This window comes from Microtus oregoni, unplaced genomic scaffold (assembly GCF_018167655.1).
Source record: "Microtus oregoni isolate MIOR12 unplaced genomic scaffold, Mior012 000176F_ref0000478, whole genome shotgun sequence".
Lineage (NCBI taxonomy): Eukaryota > Metazoa > Chordata > Mammalia > Rodentia > Cricetidae > Microtus > Microtus oregoni.
Genome location: NW_024544833.1, coordinates 590,795 through 607,694, shown reverse-complemented (window position 1 = coordinate 607,694; position 16,900 = coordinate 590,795). Strand labels below are relative to the sequence as shown.

Below are 16,900 nucleotides of genomic sequence, written 5' to 3'. Positions count from 1 at the left end.
CAGTATCTGGAGCAGGGTGAGACTAGCTCTCCCAGGTCCCCTCCGCAACCGGCACCATAGTGCCCGTGCCATAGGCTGGTGAGGGTTGGGACCAGCTCTCCAGTGCCTTTGGACATTAACATGACATCAAGTGACAGCCCTGAGCACAGGCGTTCACAGGAGCTTCAGTGGTGATACAGGCTGAAGGTAACACATCCAGGCCGTACCAGATCTACTGGCCCACCATGGCCTTCAGTGGCTGCACAGACCATGAGGCTCGGCGTGGCCTCAGGTGGTTACACAAGCCACTCACAGCAGCCTGACACCCTGAGGCAGCAAAACCTGAGGACATCACCACGGGGCAGAGTCGTAGACAGTACCAACACGTGTGTCTCAGGTTTCATTGAAGTCCGGGGCAGCAGCATAGACCACTGACACCAACATAGCCCATGCTGGTGGCCCCTAGAAGAAGCTCAATCCAAACGTGAACCTTTCCTCATCTTGGGCCTCCACTGTTGCCCAGAGCCAGGGCGATCCCATGGCTGGGCAGAAGGTTGGGGTGGCAAGAGGTGATGCAAGGCTGTCTGCAGAAGCTCTAGGCTGTTAAACACCATCTGGCTGACCCTACCGGGCAATGACAATGTGTAGACCTCAGCCTTCTCTCTCCCCTGTCACCTCCGTCATACCTACAGTTCCATGCCTCTCTAGCGTACACACTGCTCCGTTTTTCTGTGTTTCCTACCTCTCCATCATGTACTTGTTCACTGTAGTGACTATGGGCACAAGCATTGATTGATGACTTCTGGGCAAGCGGGCCTCGGGGGGGGCCAGTCAGCGCATGGGTCTTGTTTAAGCTGTTTTTAAGAAAAAACTGAAGTTTAGATTCATAGATAAGCTGCAAAGAAAGCATGATACGCATGTTTATAAGCTCAGCACTGAGGGAGGCAAGACTGGGAGATCAGAGGTCAAGGCCAGTTTGGGCAACTCGAGGCCCTGTCTCAAAAACAGTGGGAATTCACCCCAAACCACAGAGCAAAGGTATTCAAGTCCCTTTATACTCCATGTTGTTTTCCCTGCTCAGTTCTCTGAAGAAAGAAAAAGCATTTAAACACTGAACAGAGAATACCCGGGTGGGTGGGGACTGTCAACCCATGTGGGTCCTGAATTGGTGTGGAAGGGCCAGCTGGCCAGCTGGCTCATCTTTTCCTGTGTTGAAAGACTGCAAGCGGAAAAGCCTCCATCTGCCTAACTAGAGCTACAGATCATGGTCAGTAGGGTTGGCTTTTTTCTTTTCTTCTCCCTTCTTCTCCTCCTCCCTTCTTTCTTTCTGTCTTCCCTTTTTCCTGTTTGTTTGTTCACTTGTTTGTTTTTTTTTGTCTTGTTTCGCTTTGTTTTTGAGACAGAGTCTCTCTACATATCCCTGGCTGACCTCTAACTCAGAGATCTGACTGCTTCTGCCTCCCAAGTGCTGGGATCAAAGGAGTGTACCACCATGCCCAGCTTAAGTCTGGTCATTTTTATTAGCAGTAGAAGGTTCTAGTTAACATTATAAATATCTTAATATATGTATGTTTCTGCCAAGAGTAATTAGATGAGAACCTTAATGCTATTTGTATGCTACTTTCTTTGAAAATGAATGAAAAATTTGCCTGGAATGCTGGGCAGTGGTGGCACACGCCTTTAATCCCAGCACTCGGGAGGCAGAGGCAGGTGGATCTCTCTGAGTTCGAGGCCAGCCTGGTCTACAAAGGGAGTTCCAGGACAGGCTCTAAAGCTACAGAGAAACCCTGTCTCGAAAAACCAAAAAAAAAAAAAAAAAAAAAAAACAATTGCCTGGAAGTCACAGCTGCCCAGAATTGTTAGGAACATAGCCAGCAGGTGGCAGCAGTTACTCAGTTACTATGTCATTAAAAATAGAGGTGCTGACCCTGATCACGCCTGGGTGGGTTGACCCAACAGCTACTCAGCTTGGTTCAGTCTGAGTGAAATAGCAAGGCTGACTCAAGAAACAGATAACAAAAACAGTAACTGGTTAGACGAGGGGTCGCATTTTGTGGTGAAAGCAGCTGTTTGTTTGTTTGTAACTGACTTTCAGTTACTCCCCTGGTGGAGACTGGGCTTCAGTGGTAGCTTACTCTTCCCAAAGCACTAAACTCATTTTGCTTTTTCAGTTTACGCCAACCTCAGACTACAATAAACACCAACTCCCGGCAAAAGCTTCCCATTGTCTTAGTACCATTCTGTTAACTCAGGGTCTCCAAATGTAGGCACTGTGAGCAGAGCCTGTCCTGTGTGCAGCATCCAGACAGCACAAGAAAAAAGAGCTGGGCTGCAGACGGCGGCCATGACCCACACTCTCCTCTTCCCTCTCAACACCATGTTTACAGGGGTTGCCCAAATACATCCTCAGAAGATAACTTTCTGCACTCTGGGTTAGGTCTGAGTAAGAATGGCCACCAGAGGCTCATCTATTTGAACGCGGTGGTTCCCAGTTGGTGGACTGTTTAGAAAGGAGGTGTGGCCTTATTGGAGGCGTGTCACTGGGGATGGGCTTTGAGGTTCCAGAAGCCCACACCAGGCCTAGTCTCGCTCCTTGTTTGCCTCCATCTTGCAGATAAGATGTAAGTTCTCGGCTGCTGCTCCAGCATCACGCCTGCCTGCCGCCACACTCCATCATGATGACAAGCTGACCCTCTGAAACTGTGAGCAAGTGCCCAGTTCATGCTCTTTCTTCTTTCTAAGTTGCCTTGGTTGTGGTATCTCTTCACAGCAATGGAAGAGTAACTCGGGAGAATGTCAAAATTCACAAATGACACATCTTATTTGAAAATATTAGATTTAATAGAAAATATCACATTGTAAACAAGTCTACTGATCCATTATCTTAGCAAAGAACGACAGCATGATCACATATAAAAACGAGACAAAATGCTGGTACTAAACACAGTACTTCTAGAGGGCTGCCAGGGCCTCAAAACCTGTCCTGGAAATAGGCAGCTGTTGCTTCAACAGGTACAAAGACAAAGCAGGAGGCAGTGACCACGCCACTGAGGCTGGAGAATATAAACACAGGGGGAGCAGAGGAGCCTGGGAAGGGGGCTTGAAGGACAAGTAGGCAAGGGTTGTATTTCTGATGCTGAGACCATCTGAGGACACCTCGCAAGCCTGAGAGGTGGGGGAATCACAGGTGGTGTAAGTGAGGAGCCAGTATTAACCTGTGTGTAATCTTGTTGCTCAGCTCTGAGGAAGCACGAGAGCACAGCACGTGTGTGCGGGTTCCAGCTCTCCATCTTGGGTAAACAACACTGAAATCATGGGCATGTCTACCACCCGAGTGGACCTCCTTACTAGGGAGTGTATAAGAATCCTTCGAGAAAAACACAACTCTGATGGGAAAAGGGCTTCCACCTTTCTCGTGTTGGAACCTTGAGGGAGAACAAGACATGGCTGGACTTTGGAAACTCTGAGTTTATCTATGAAAGCCACCTTAGCCCCTCACCCCATGTCCAAACCTACCCAGAAAGCCTGTTTACAGAAAGGCTAGCTGTTGATAGCAAGAAGAAAAGATCCAGGCAATGGGAGCAAGGGATAGGCTTCTCCCTAAGGGACTTGGTTCCTACAGGAAGGGTGCTTCCTTGTGCATAATTCGGGTTCTGGAAGTGTGGTCTTCAGAAAAAAGATTCTCAATGAGCAAACCTGTGGAAGAGGGACCCTCAAGACTCCAAAGTGCACAAGCCCACTCAAGAGCAAGCACACATACAGTCAGGGCTTCTCGATGGGAGTGTGTTGGCCATGTGTGTAGGGGCAGATGGAGAGGTGAAAGTCTTCACTTAGGTATAATGACAGTCAATGATGGAAATCATCTCTATTTTACAAAAATAAATCACGAAAAGGTGCAGAAGGTTGGGGACACAGCTCAATTAGTAGAACACTTACCTGGCATATGCCAGGCCCTAGGTTCAAACCCCAGGACTGAAAAAGAAGGTATAAACAATGTTCCCCATAGCTAAACTCCCCAGCCAGTATGTGCCTAGCCACGGGTCTGCAGCGACCGTAGGGAACTGAAGCAAAGTAATTCTACTCTCTTACAAGTTCCAGAGAGACCTGCCTGTTCCTCTGAGGTACTCGGTGAGTTGGCACAGGCTAGTCGCTATATGGCTTCTTAGTAGTCTGGTTTTTCTGAATTTCCTTCTCCTTGATACTGTACAGGGGGTCCACCAACTTGTTATGAACAAGCATTAAACCTGTAACAAATTGAAAGCAAACAGTATTCAATGCAGGCGGAGGCCAATGTTACAACTGCCAAGAGGAACACAGAGAGGCTCAAGTGGTCCCAAGAGGACCTTGATCTCTGTGACCTCCAAACACTAAACACAGTTCGTTCTGTGAAGTGACAGAGCTCACAGCTGTGTCAGCCCTATCAGGGTGGGAGTGGGCTGTTAAAGATTAGTCTTTTTAGCAAAGGGCAAATTCTAATTTAGCTGCTTAATGAGTGAGGATTGTCACGTAAGTTTCTTACAACTAGGGTTTTACGATTACTGGGCAGGCGCTCTAGAAAAGCTACCGCTGTCCTAGCAGGCATCCCGAAACAAAGGAAACACGGATCCCTAGATAGCTGGTCTAGTGCCCCAGCTACAGGAGGAGTGCCCGTCTGATGCCTGACGGAGGAAACCTGAGGCTCCACATCGTGTGAGGTTACTGCAGCCCTATGGTCTGTGACTACATCTTTTTGTCTCCTCCCTCAGTCACGATCTCCAGACACAGAGCCTTCCAATCATGGACAGAAAAAGAAATGACCATATAGTAGAATGGTAGGGTTTGATTATTATTGAGATCGTAGGTGGTGGGCCAGCAAGATAATTCAATGGGTAAAGGTGCTTGTTGTACAAGCCTCGCCATCTAAGTTCGATACCCAGAATTCACGCATACCCCCCCACATTAAAAAAAAAAAAGGTGCTGATTAAAATGCCCAGAATAAGTTGGACATGGTAGTAATGCCTCTAATTCCAGCACTCAGGAGCCTGAGGCAGACAGATCTCTGTGAGTTCAATACCAGCCTGGTCTACAAAGCTAGGTCAGCCAGAGCTACACAGTAAGACCCTGACTCAAATAAATAAAGCAAAGCAAAGCAAACCCAGAATGAAAGCCAGATCCACCCCTCCCTCTCTCCCTCCCTCCCTCTCTGCCTTCCTCCCTCCCTCCCTCTCAAGACTGCCCAGGACTTTCTCCACTGCCAGAGCCTCACCTTTGAAATACTTGACAGTCTTGACTTTGAGCTCCAAGGTGGCGTCCTCGTCACACACAAACACGGTACGGGGATGCTGCTGGAAGGCGGACACAGTCCACATGTGGTTCACACCCTCCTCGATGGCTTTGTACAGAGCAAAAGCCTTGTGCGCACCTGTGATGAGGATCATCACCTGGGGACCAGAAGACAGAACAGTGATGGGGTGTGCAGCTTGGGGAGCCCTGGTGGGAGTTATCTGTGGGCCCGAGGTCGACCCTCACAAAGGTTGCCCCTGTATCTGCTCTTTCCAGTTCAGATCATTGGAGGTGCTCGTGTGACTTGGTGTGGGGTTTTCTGTTTACAGACAGCAAGGACGCGGTGGCATTCCATGAAACTCCAGAGCTAAGATACCAAGGACACACGAGCTGAAAGGCAACCTAAAGAACTCAGCTCTGTGGACCCCTTTCACCTGAAGTCCTCCATCCCCACCATGGAGTGACCAATACAATCACTGCTCCTTTCCTTTTTATGAAAAATTTAAGACAGGGTCTCACTATGCACAGCTCTGGCTGGCACAGAACTCACTCCATAGACCAGGCTGGCCTTGAACTGAAGAGATGTGTCTGCCCCTGCCTCCCCAGTGCTGGGATTTAAGGTGTGCACCACTACTGCTCCCCTCTAAAGAACTGAACACAGAGGCACAGGGAGGCGACTTAGTTCTAAAAACCCTACATCCTGCCCTTGGTCCATTTTCCAAGTCCATAGTCCGCTCTGGTGTGCCTAGCCGCCAAACCCCTGTGCTTCCAGGAGCCAAGCCTAAGGGACTGCCTCAGGCCACCCAGTGGAAGTCCAGGTACCTTAATTCACCAATGCTTACTTTTCCACTGATTTAGAAGCTTTCTCGCCGACTTGAGCAAAGACATTGGAAAGTGATCTACAGCTATTTCCCACTGAGTGTAATACCTAGGAAAGGAAAAGGAAGTGCTTCTAAAATTCAAACACATGAGCCAACGAACGGCTCAGTAAGTAAAGGTGCCTGCAGCCACGCCTGACAACCTCAGGTCTGTCTGTCCCTGGGTCCCAGGTGGCGGAAAGAGAGAACTGACTCAGAAAAGTTGTCCCACGAGCTCCATGAGAATGCTGTGACATGCAATTGCATACACACATATACAGACACATGCACATACTCACAATGAGAAATATCATTCTGAGGTGGTGATGGCGCACACCTTTAATCCCAGCACTCAGGAGGCAGAGGCAGGTGGATCTCTGTGAGTTCAAGGCCCACCTGGTAACAGAATGAGTTTCAGGACAGCCACAACTAAACAAAGAATCTCTTTCTCAAAAAAAAAAGAAAGAGAAATAAGATTCTGAAAAATATGAGGGTGCTGGAGAGATGGCTCAGTAGTTAAGAGCATTGTCTCTTTTCTAATGATCAATTCCCAGCAACCACAGGTGGCTCACAACCATCTGTAAAGAGATCAGTTGCCCTCTTCTGACCTGCAGGCATACACGCAGGCAGAACACTGTATACATAATAAATAAATAAACCTTTTAAAAATAGAAAGATAAAAATACGATAAAATATAATTCCGACACAGTAAGGAAACTGGAACACAAAAACAAAATTAAAATGATATGTGATTTTCTAAGAGAAAAAAGTCACTAAATTCAGTCTAAAATGTTCTAATCAATTTAATGGCATTTATCGCCTTCAAGCACGGGGCTACAGACACAGCATCCTTGGGCTGCAGGAGCAGAGTCCTTTCAAACAGTGACCAACCACAGGGACCAAAAGCGTCTGGTCAGTACCCAGGCAGGTACAAAGTCTTGGTTCTCCGCTAGTGGTGCTGGAAGCTTCTGCCCACAGCTGTATAAAAGAGGTACAGTAGCAGAGACAGCTGGCCCAGTCTCTGGTCCCTAAGGCATCGACAAAATGCTCAGACGATTGCCCTCACCCCAGGCATGACCTCATCTCCAAAGGCAGAAGAAAAGCGGTGTCAAGGCCAGTTGGAATTTTAGCTTTATTTATGAAAAGTTAGTTAATAAAAATATATACTTGGTGCCTGTATAGCTTGAAACTAACAATAAATTAAGCCTTCTCCCCAGCCTTAGCGAAGATTGGCAGACAGGCCTTGAACCCTTACCTCTTTAGCGTCCATCACAGTGCCTACGCCCACTGTTAGGGCCATGGTGGGTACCTTGGCAAGATCACCATCAAAGAATCTAGCATTGGCCAGGATGGTGTCCATGGCCAGGGTCTTCACACGGGTCCTGGACACTAGACTGGAGCCCGGCTCGTTGAAAGCAATGTGTCCATCAGGGCCGATGCCTGTGGAGATAGTAGAGCAGCCATGAGTCCCAGAGACTGAGAACTTCAAAAACAACAGACTCCCCTTCTCTTTGAAATCTTGGAAAGCTACATTTCTTCTCTCATCTGTGCCCTAAGTCAGGTCTACCTCAAGCTGTGACCTCCCTTCCCACCGCCTCTACCTGAGGCACAGACTCTGGGAACTTGCCTCCACCCTCAGCTAGAACTGTGTAAAATGCTTCCCTTGTGCTCCAGACTGGGGAAGTGCTACTTCTCCCTTCCTCTTGCCCAGAGCCAGAGTCCAGCAAACCCAACAGCCTGGATGGCTGACTTTGTAAGTGTTCAGGACCTGCAAACTCCTGCCCTCCCCTCCGCTAGTTTTCCTTTCTCTTCTTTCCTAAAGACAGAGCCTCTCTCTGAGCCATGCTCACCTCCAACAAAGAGTTCGATCCCACCTGCAGCCTGGATCTTCTCCTCAAAAGCAGCACACTCGGCCTGCAGGTCAGCTGCGTTCCCATCCAGGATGTGGGTGTTTTCAGGATGGATGTCAATGTGCTTGAAGAAATTATTCCACATGAAGGAGTGGTAGCTCTCCGGGTGCTCTCGAGGCAGACCTGTGGGGTCAGGGGATCCTTGATCAGACCGGGGTTGAGCCCGAGCCCTCCTCCCAAGGGCCATGCTGGGAGATCACACTGGGAGTCACTTAGGAGACCACCCATCTGACCCCGGCCATGTAGGACTGGGCTGGGCTGAGCTGGGCTGGGCTGTAACTGCATACTGGTGGGGGTGGGCTGAGAACTGGGAGATCTCATTCTGATCCCCACTGTAGCTCAGTGGTAGAGCATTTGAGCAGCATGTGAGAGCCTCAGTTTGAGCCTTTGCACCAGCTTGGGGTTGGAGAGAGGCACACACTCATCACCTTTTCATAAGTGAATGATCACAAGATGGAGTCTAGGAACACTGCAGCTAGAGGTGGCTTGCCCACCTGGGTGGGAAGACCGAGTCCTTGGGTAATGGATGCGACCACATCCTTTACCCTGGACCTTCTATCCCACCCCTGCTTCTATTATTTCCCACTAAGTCTGAACTTCAACTTGAACATTAAGTGATTGAAGAGAATATCAGAGCTTCTCAAAACTGAAAGATGTTTAAAAATAATCTCAATGTGAAGATTATTTAAAGTCAAGCCTTGGGGCTGGAGGGATGGCTCAGAGGTTAAGAACACTGGCTGCTCTTCCAGAGGTCCTGATTTCAATTCCCAGCAAACACATGGTGGCTCACAACCATCTGTACTGAGATCTGGCGCCCTCCTCTGACGTGCGGGCATACATCGAGGCAGAATGTTGTATACATAATAAATAAATAAATCTTAAAAAAAATAAAGTCAAGCCTTTAATACCAGCACTCGGGAAACAAAAACAGGGGGAGGATCTCTAGGAGTTCAAGGCCATGTGATCTACACAGTAAGTTCTAAGTCAGCCAAGGCTGCATAGTGAGACCCTGTGGCAAAACACTTGAAACGTTTTAAATCAGAGACCAAGAATGTTCATCAGGGGTAGAACACTTGCCATGCATACCTCAGGTGCTGGGTTCAATCGTCGGCTATGCCAAAATCAAAGGAAAATTTGTCTCAAAACATTTACAAGTAGGGCTGGCCAAGAGTTAGTGGCAAACGCCTTTAATCCCAATTCTGGGGAGGCAGAGGCAGGTGGATCTTTGAGTTTGAGGTCAGCCTGATCTATAGAATGGGTTCCAGGAAAACCAGGTCATATAGTGAGATCTTGTCTCAAAATAAACAAACAAAAACAAAAAGTACAGGTGGCAAGATGCTCAGCAGGTAAAGGTGCTTGCCACCAAGCTGATGGCCTGATCTCCAGGACTCACGTCACACGGTGGAAGGACATAACGGACTCCAGCAAGCAATCCTCTGATACACACACACACACACACACACACACACCCTAGATGTAATTTTCAAAATATATTTAGTCTTTATGCACAGCAGAGCACACTTGTGACCCCTAGCACTTGAGAGGAAAAGTGGGAAGATCACAAGTTCCAGGCCAATTTGGGCTACACAGCAGGATCCTATTTCAAAATAAAAACCAAAAGGGGAAACAAAAACCATCTGGTCCATACCATAAATGAATGAATGCTATGTGAAGAAGCCAGGCACAAACAGCCAAGCGTATCCGTGACCTGACTCACATGGGGTGCCTGGAGAAGTCAGGTTCTGGGGAACAGAGCGAACACAGTGGTTTCCAGCACCTTGAGAGAACGAAAACTGGGGAGCAGTTTGACAGGAAGTCTCAGCTCTGCAGGGTGAGCGTTCTGACGAGGGGTCACAGTGGTGTGAATGCGTTGAACTCAACATTAACACGTGCTCAAGAAAAAGGTGTCTGTGGCGGCTGGGGCAGGGGTACGGGTGTAGTGCCCACAGAGGCAGAAGAAAGTGTTAGATCCTGTGGAGCTGGAGTTACAGGAGATTGTAAGCCACCTGATGTGGGTGCTGGGAACTGAACTTGGGTTCTCTGCAAGAGCAGTATATGTTCCTTCTCTAGCAGGGAGTGGGATTGAGACAGGGTCTCTCTGTGTCACCCTGGCTATCTGGATCTTGCTGTGCAGAACAGGCTGACCTTAAACTCACTGAGATCCTACTGCTTCTGCCTTCCTAGTGCTGGAATTAAAGCCGGTATGTGTTCCTAACCACTGAGCCACCCCTCCAGCCTTGATTTTGTGCTTTTCAGCCAGAAATGCCTGTGTTTCCCAGGCTGCCCTCAGTTCTCTGGGCTAAATCAACCGCCTGCCTTATCCACCCTTTCCCTAACCCAGTAGTTGGGCTACTTCAAAACCCCCAGTTTTGAAGATGGTTAATGTGTACTTTATTAGGTTTCTGTTTGTTTGCTTGTTTGTTTTTTAACCTTTAAAATGAAACCACAGGGTAGCAGGAGGCAAGGACAGAGGACCAAAGGCACAAGTCTCAGCCTCCACCAAGGGGTCAGAAAGAAGCTGAAGGACACATGTGAGCAAACAGGCCACACACAGAACCTGGACTCCAGAATCTCATCTGCAGGTGTCCAAAGAGAAATGGCAGGGAATGGGGGACCAAGAGAGGGGAAGGCACCTTCATAGTTATTAAGTATTTGCTAAACTGTCTGCTATGCACAGTAAGCCTCTGCACCAATCATGGCCTCTGTTACCCTAACTACTAAGGTGAGTCTCATCATACAGCCGGGTAAAGCCAAGCTGCCAGAGACAATCACCTCTAAGACATTCCTCTCTCTCCAAGCTGAGTCCGTGAGAGGGAGCATGATGCCCCTAGCGCTGGGAAGAACATGAAGAACACTCACCCACATACTCATCCATGTTGAAGGTTTTCACGTATTTAAAGGAAAGGTCTCCATTCTTATAGTACTCGATCAGCTTCTGGTAGCAGCCAAGTGGGGTGCTCCCTGCAAGAAGCATTAGGAACGTCAGATCTGCAGTCCCCTCTATGCTCCAGCCCCACCTACCATCCATCTACTGTGAGCTGGTGTCTATCGCCCATTAGACTGTTATATTCCAGGAGTCAGGACAGTGAGGGTCTCCATCAGCTACAGAGGTCACTAGCCAGTATCTGAGTGACTGCCACACTCGATTCCTGATGTGATGTTCTACAAACATCAACTATGGGAAGACAGAGGCAACTACCCTAGAACAGAGAGACCACTATGCAGAAATGGGGACACAGCAGAGATGTAAGCTGTGCTTCAGAGTTCGGGGAAGACTTATCAGAACAATAGCAAAGTCCTGGTTGAGTCTCATGAACAGGTAAGCAAACAAAAGACAGGACCACAAGAGGGTAAAAGACGGAAGAGCCGAGCTGAGGGCATGGCGCAGTGATGGGCCCCATCCCCAGCTACATGGCAGAAAAAGAACACACATACAAGAACCCTGATTGGATACTGGGTTAACTAAAAACTGACTTTCCGAGATGAGGATGTGGCCAACGGGAGGCTTGAAGACACAAGATTAGTCCCTAACCAGGCCTACAGACAAGGAGAAGAATAAAAGCTCATGTAGACTCCCAGGGAAAGGTTCTGAACACAGGCTGTGTACTAGAGGATACAGCAAAATGCTGTGCAGACTAGGCCTTAGGGCTATCAACAACTGTCCTCATTCCTGGGAGGTAAGGCCTGCAAGATTTAGGGTAAAGGGTCACGATGTCTGGAACTGACTGTCACGTGACTCCAACAACAAATTTTATAAGGGTAGACAGAGAACAAGAACCAGAGAAAAAAGTAAAATGTGCTACAATATTAACTGGTGATTCTAGGCAAAGATACCATACTGCTGATTTCAATTCTTTTAAATATTTGAAAAAAATTTTAAACTAAAAAGATATAGAAGGGAAAAATTCAACCTCATCCAGCCGAGATCATCACTCCTTTCCAAAATCCACCAACGTCTCCTTTCTGCCCCATAATAACTAATCTCACAGAGACTGCCCAAGCCTGCCTTGGGCTTCACCTCAGGGCCTTTCCACCCAGTCCTCTCTATAGGCCGTGCTCTTCCTTCTAGCAACTTCATGGCTAACTCACTTCTTCGGGCTTTCCCAGAGGCCTTCTCTGCCCCCACATCTGACACAGCTCCCCACTAAGCACGCTCCCTAGCCTTCTCCTGTGCTGCTTTTCTCTTCTGTTCCCTCCTAAAATACTCTACATTTTGCTAATTAACTTGTTTACCCTCTCTCTCTCCACTATAATTTAAGCTTTGGGAAGTAGGAATTTATGTTCTTTTTTTTTTTTTTTTAAGTGTTGTTGCTTTATCCCTAGAACCTTAACTGCCTGGCTTACAGCAGGCACTCAGAGACTCATCTACTGAGTGGAAATGGAGAGGAGGCTCAGCAGCTAAAAGGACTTACTTGCCAGGCATGGTAGCACACACCTTTAATCCCAGCACTAGGGAGAGAGGTCGGCGGATCTCTCTGAGTTTGAGACCAGTCTGGTCTACATAGCCAGCTCCAAGCCAGCCAAGGCTACCTAGTGAGACCCTGTCTCAAGAAACAAAAAACAAAAGATTCCCTCTCAATTTCATGTATGTGTGAGTGCAGGCAGCTACAGACTCCTAAAGAGGCCCTGCAGCTCCTGGAGCTGGAGTTACAGAGGGTTGTGAGCATACTAATATGGGTGCCGGGAACTGAACTCGGGTCCTCCGCAAGACAGCGGTGCTCTTAACTGCCGAGCCATCTCCCCAGTCCTAAGAATGGGTCTTAAACTTTTAATATAGTTTTTAAAAATCAAAAGACTATTTCATGACATATAAAAATTACATCAGTGTCTACAAATAAAGTTTTATTGACAGAGCTACACATTATGTGCATATTGTCTGCGGCTGTTTTCCTATCTACAGCGGCAGAATAAGGAGCTATAATATTGAAGCTGAAACATTTGCTGCTATATTATTTACTGCAAAAGTCTGAAGGCCTCTTTCTTGTGGATGGGCCAAACAAAACCACGAAGACCAATATCCCCACTTGGGAAAGAAATATTTAGGATACTTTCTTGAGGCACTGGACCAAAGTATCTCCCTGTAAAGGTAACATTGTTTTTTCAGAAGACATTGGGTTTTCTAATCAATTAAGTTTTATGGAAAATTATTTGAATGACTAACTTCTCAATTCTCCCATGACCAGTACTTAGCTAGTACCCCCTACATGCAGAGAACAGAAATTAACCCTATAAAATGAACATCTCAGGGTTGAGTTAGGATGCCACTACTGCTAAGGAACCAGCCTGCCTCTATCCTAGGCTTACAAGCCATCTTATAGAAAAGATGAACTAGCTTCATTCCTGTTTATGATTAAACCTCTGTTTCTCAAGGATTAGGCTATGCCCCACTTGTAACGTTAACTACAAATGGCTTTCTGCTGCCTGTCCCAGGAATGGCAATCGGGTGTTTGTTTCAAAAAGTTGTTTATAACCATCTCGAGACCCTACATTTGTTTCAAAACGTTATAAGACCCTCTACGATAACTCCATTTGTGATTTCCTTGCTTTGACCACCTGTTATATTCTGTTCCCATCACCCCGCCTATGCCTCCCCCCAGTCTGGAACCCCTACCCCTGAGATCTATAGAAGCCTTGTCTTCCTCACTTCCAATGTTGCCTTCTGAAATCCCAACTTTGGGTTCCAGAAGCAGCCGGCTGGCTAGTTCCTGGTGCACCTCTTAATAAGGCTTGCTTTAATTAGTCGTGGAATTGGTTTTTCTCAGGACTAACACTGCCTCACCGAGACTCCTGTTCCAGGATTTTTCAGGAATAGGCAGCACTAAAGCAAGCCCGGTGCCTTTCTTCTCTACGGGGAGGACACCAGGGCAACAGCATTTTAATCCATCTTTTAAAGTCTCTGGGCTAAGTGAGCCCATGATCCTGACCCCTTTAAAGGGCTCCAGCGACCTGTCTGCCCCTCGGCACACCACCCCCTTTCCCACAGCATACCGGTGGGGAGCCCCAAGGTGAAGTACTTGTCAGGCCCTGGGTTAAACTGGATGATGCGGTTCCTAATGTACTTGGCCGCCCACTCGCTGGCCTGGGAATAGTGGTCCAGGATAATGAGCTTCATCTCGTCCTGCAGCATGGAGATAACAGGCTGAATTAAGGGAAGGGCAGGGGGCAGAGAAGGCCGGGGAGGGGGACAGAGTCTCTCTAGCCTGGCAACAGCCTTCTCCCAGCTCACAGGTGAACAGGCTAGGCCGGGTGCCTCCACTGACCACCAGGAGGCGGTATTGTGGGGCCATCCTTGGCTAGGGAGGACCACCCAACGCCCCAGAATTTTCTGGTCCCTTTCCTTCCTGCGTAAACGGGGTGGGTCAGTGCCTCCTCGATCTCACGATAGGGCACTGGAACCACACACACACAGCATGGAGTGACCTAGCAGTAGGGCCCGTTCTTGCCCACATCCTCATCCTCACCCAGGCCGGGTTCTCGGCCTCGAGCTCCCTTCGCTACCAGAGGTGCCACGGGGTCACCTTGGGGCACTAGAGGAGGAGGCGGCGAGTCCTGCAGAGGGGGGAAGGTGCTTCCTGGGTCCTTAGTTTCCCCAAAGTACCAAGGGATACAGATAAGCCTGCGGCAGGAGGGCAGGTGGCTTGCCATCCGTCCCCCTCCCAGACTGCGCTAGCGCTGCCCCTCGGCCCGCCAGTGACCCAGGTCCGGGGGTCGGGGGCTCCGGCTGGATCGTACCCACTTACACGCACGCTTCCCGCGGCTGCGAAGGTTACAGCACTGGCGGCTGGGCCCGCGCGGGTCACGTGGCCGCGGGTCACGCGGTGCGCGCGCCGCCAGCTGACTCAGGGCGGCCCAGCCCTGCCGCGCTGCTGGGCTTGCGGTCTCCTGACCTGGGGGTGGAGGCGAGTGTGTGTGTGTGTGTGTGTGTGTGTGTGTGTGTGTGTGTGTGTGTGTGTGTGTGTGTGTGTGTGTGTTGCAAAATGTGTGTGTGAAGTGCAGTGTGTGTGTCTGTGTGTGTGAAGTGCAAAGTGTGTGTGTGTCTGTCTGTGCAAACTTAGATGTTAAGTGCGAAGTGGACCGTGACTCTGGCTGCTGACTGTGCGATCGTGTTCCCCCTCAGCCTAGGGTGGGGTGCGCACAAGCAGAGCAGGAGTTCTGGATAAGGAGTTGCCCCATGTTGGCCTTAGGAGAGGTGCAGTCTATCTGAGCACTGCTTTCAAGGGACTTTTGACAGGGCTTAATCTGCAGCTAAATCTGGTTATGAGTATGAGCTTTTTTCCTTATCCACAGAATTCTGACCTTGAAAAGGAGACTTTTTAAAGGTTTGGCTGTGCAGACTCGTGATCGCACAGTGGAACAGAGAGACATCAACAGTCAAAGGGCTCCCTCCTATGCTCAGGTCACAAGGAAGCCAGAGGAAGGTACACTCACTGCCCTTTCAATCACCTCATTTGTGAAGCTTCTCGGAGGGGGAACTATTGTTCCCTTGCCAGTAGTCAGGCTAGTTACTTATGTCGAAATTCTTGTGTGTTAGCCAGCCAGAGATGGAAATCAGAACAAGGAGAGTAAGGAGGGTCCTTGCCATTCTATAGCCCTGCCTGTCCTGAAACTATGTAGACCAGGCTGACTTTGAACTCACAAAGATAGCTCTGCCTCTCTTTTCCTGAGTGCTAGGATTAAAGGCATGAGCCACCACATGGGAAACCAAAACAGGCGCCACACTATTGTTAAGGCGCCACATTGTTATACTTAGTTATTAAGTCTCCAAACTTTATAGGAATAAGTTTGTTTCCTAAGCCTTGAGTCCTTGGTCCCTTACTCTTCTGTTCAGGTGCTGAAGGTCTATTATCTCTACAGCTGTTTTCTATCAACCCTAACTCTACCCCCAAAAAAGGGACCTCAAAAGCCAGTGAGCAGCTACTCTCTGAAAGCCCAGCTTGGGGAGAGATAACCCACTGGCCACTGTAGTTCTAACTACAGCTTGCTTTAATCAGACAGTCCTGGAACTGCCTGTGTCTGTCCGCGTGTCATTGTGTCATTCCCCACCACCACCCCTTGCCTCAGATCTAAAACACACCTGCTTCAATCTGAAGATCCGAAAAGCAAAACACCGCCTCTTACCTTGACCTTAGTCTGACAATGGCAATCCTGCCTTCAGGAATCTCAGAATGAGACTATGTCTGAGAGCTGTCTCCTCCCGTTTTATAATCCTCTCTAGGGCTGGGATTAAAGGCATGCACCACCCGGTTTCTATGGCAACTAGTGTGGCTACTGGGATTAAAGGTCTGTGTCATTGTGGCTACTGGGATTAAAGGTGCGTGTTACCATTACCCGGTCTATCAGGCTGACCAGTGGGACTGTTTTACTCTCAGATCTTCAGGCAGGCTTTATTTATTAAAATACAATTGAAATGCCCCTACAGCCTTCCTCAAACAATGAGGTGGCTGTTAGGTCCAAAGGGAATTCCAGTTCCCCAAATTTCAAAAGACAGTCCAAATATCCAGAAACAAACTCAACATGGACTGTAGGAGGATTTCTGGTGGTTAGAGAAAAGCCAGCATTCCTCAGGAACTTGTGAAACTGGTTCCCATCTGCCAAAAATGAGTCATTTCCCTTTCCTCTGGCAGAAGAGACACATGGCTACCTGGGGGGGGGGGCAGGGGGCTATCAGTATATCAGACCATGTGCTGGTATCACAAATACCTGTCATATGTTTCAAAGTCCATGCTAGCAACCTAGATTTCTCACCGTGTTCTCCTCTACCCTAAATTGCTTTCAGTTCACAGCGTCTCCCAACACACCCAGTTACTCATTCTCCTTATAACCTTGCTATTCTCACTAGGTTTGTTTTCTATTCTCCATCCCCTGCTATTCTCCCCTCTCTCACAGACAGCC

At 48.5% G+C, this 16,900-nt stretch overlaps 1 protein-coding gene across 4 annotated transcripts; it reads right to left on the bottom strand.

The window, feature by feature from the left end:
* Positions 1 to 2,809: 2,809 nt before the first annotated feature.
* LOC121445334 (glucosamine-6-phosphate isomerase 1) lies at positions 2,810 to 14,827 on the bottom strand. Of its 4 annotated transcripts, none has more exons than XM_041647412.1 (7): positions 14,741 to 14,827; positions 13,997 to 14,126; positions 10,868 to 10,969; positions 7,949 to 8,131; positions 7,354 to 7,538; positions 5,225 to 5,399; positions 2,810 to 4,223 (listed from the first exon to the last, which is right to left on the bottom strand). In XM_041647412.1, exons 2-7 carry the CDS (start codon positions 14,118 to 14,120, stop codon positions 4,123 to 4,125), a joined length of 870 nt encoding a protein of 289 aa, XP_041503346.1. In that variant the 5' UTR covers positions 14,121 to 14,126; positions 14,741 to 14,827; the 3' UTR covers positions 2,810 to 4,122. The 4 variants fall into 4 exon arrangements, with proteins under 4 accessions (XP_041503346.1, XP_041503345.1, XP_041503348.1 ...); XM_041647411.1 differs by having other exon boundaries at positions 14,749 to 14,803; XM_041647414.1 differs by having other exon boundaries at positions 7,973 to 8,131; positions 14,749 to 14,803.
* Positions 14,828 to 16,900: the final 2,073 nt, after the last annotated feature.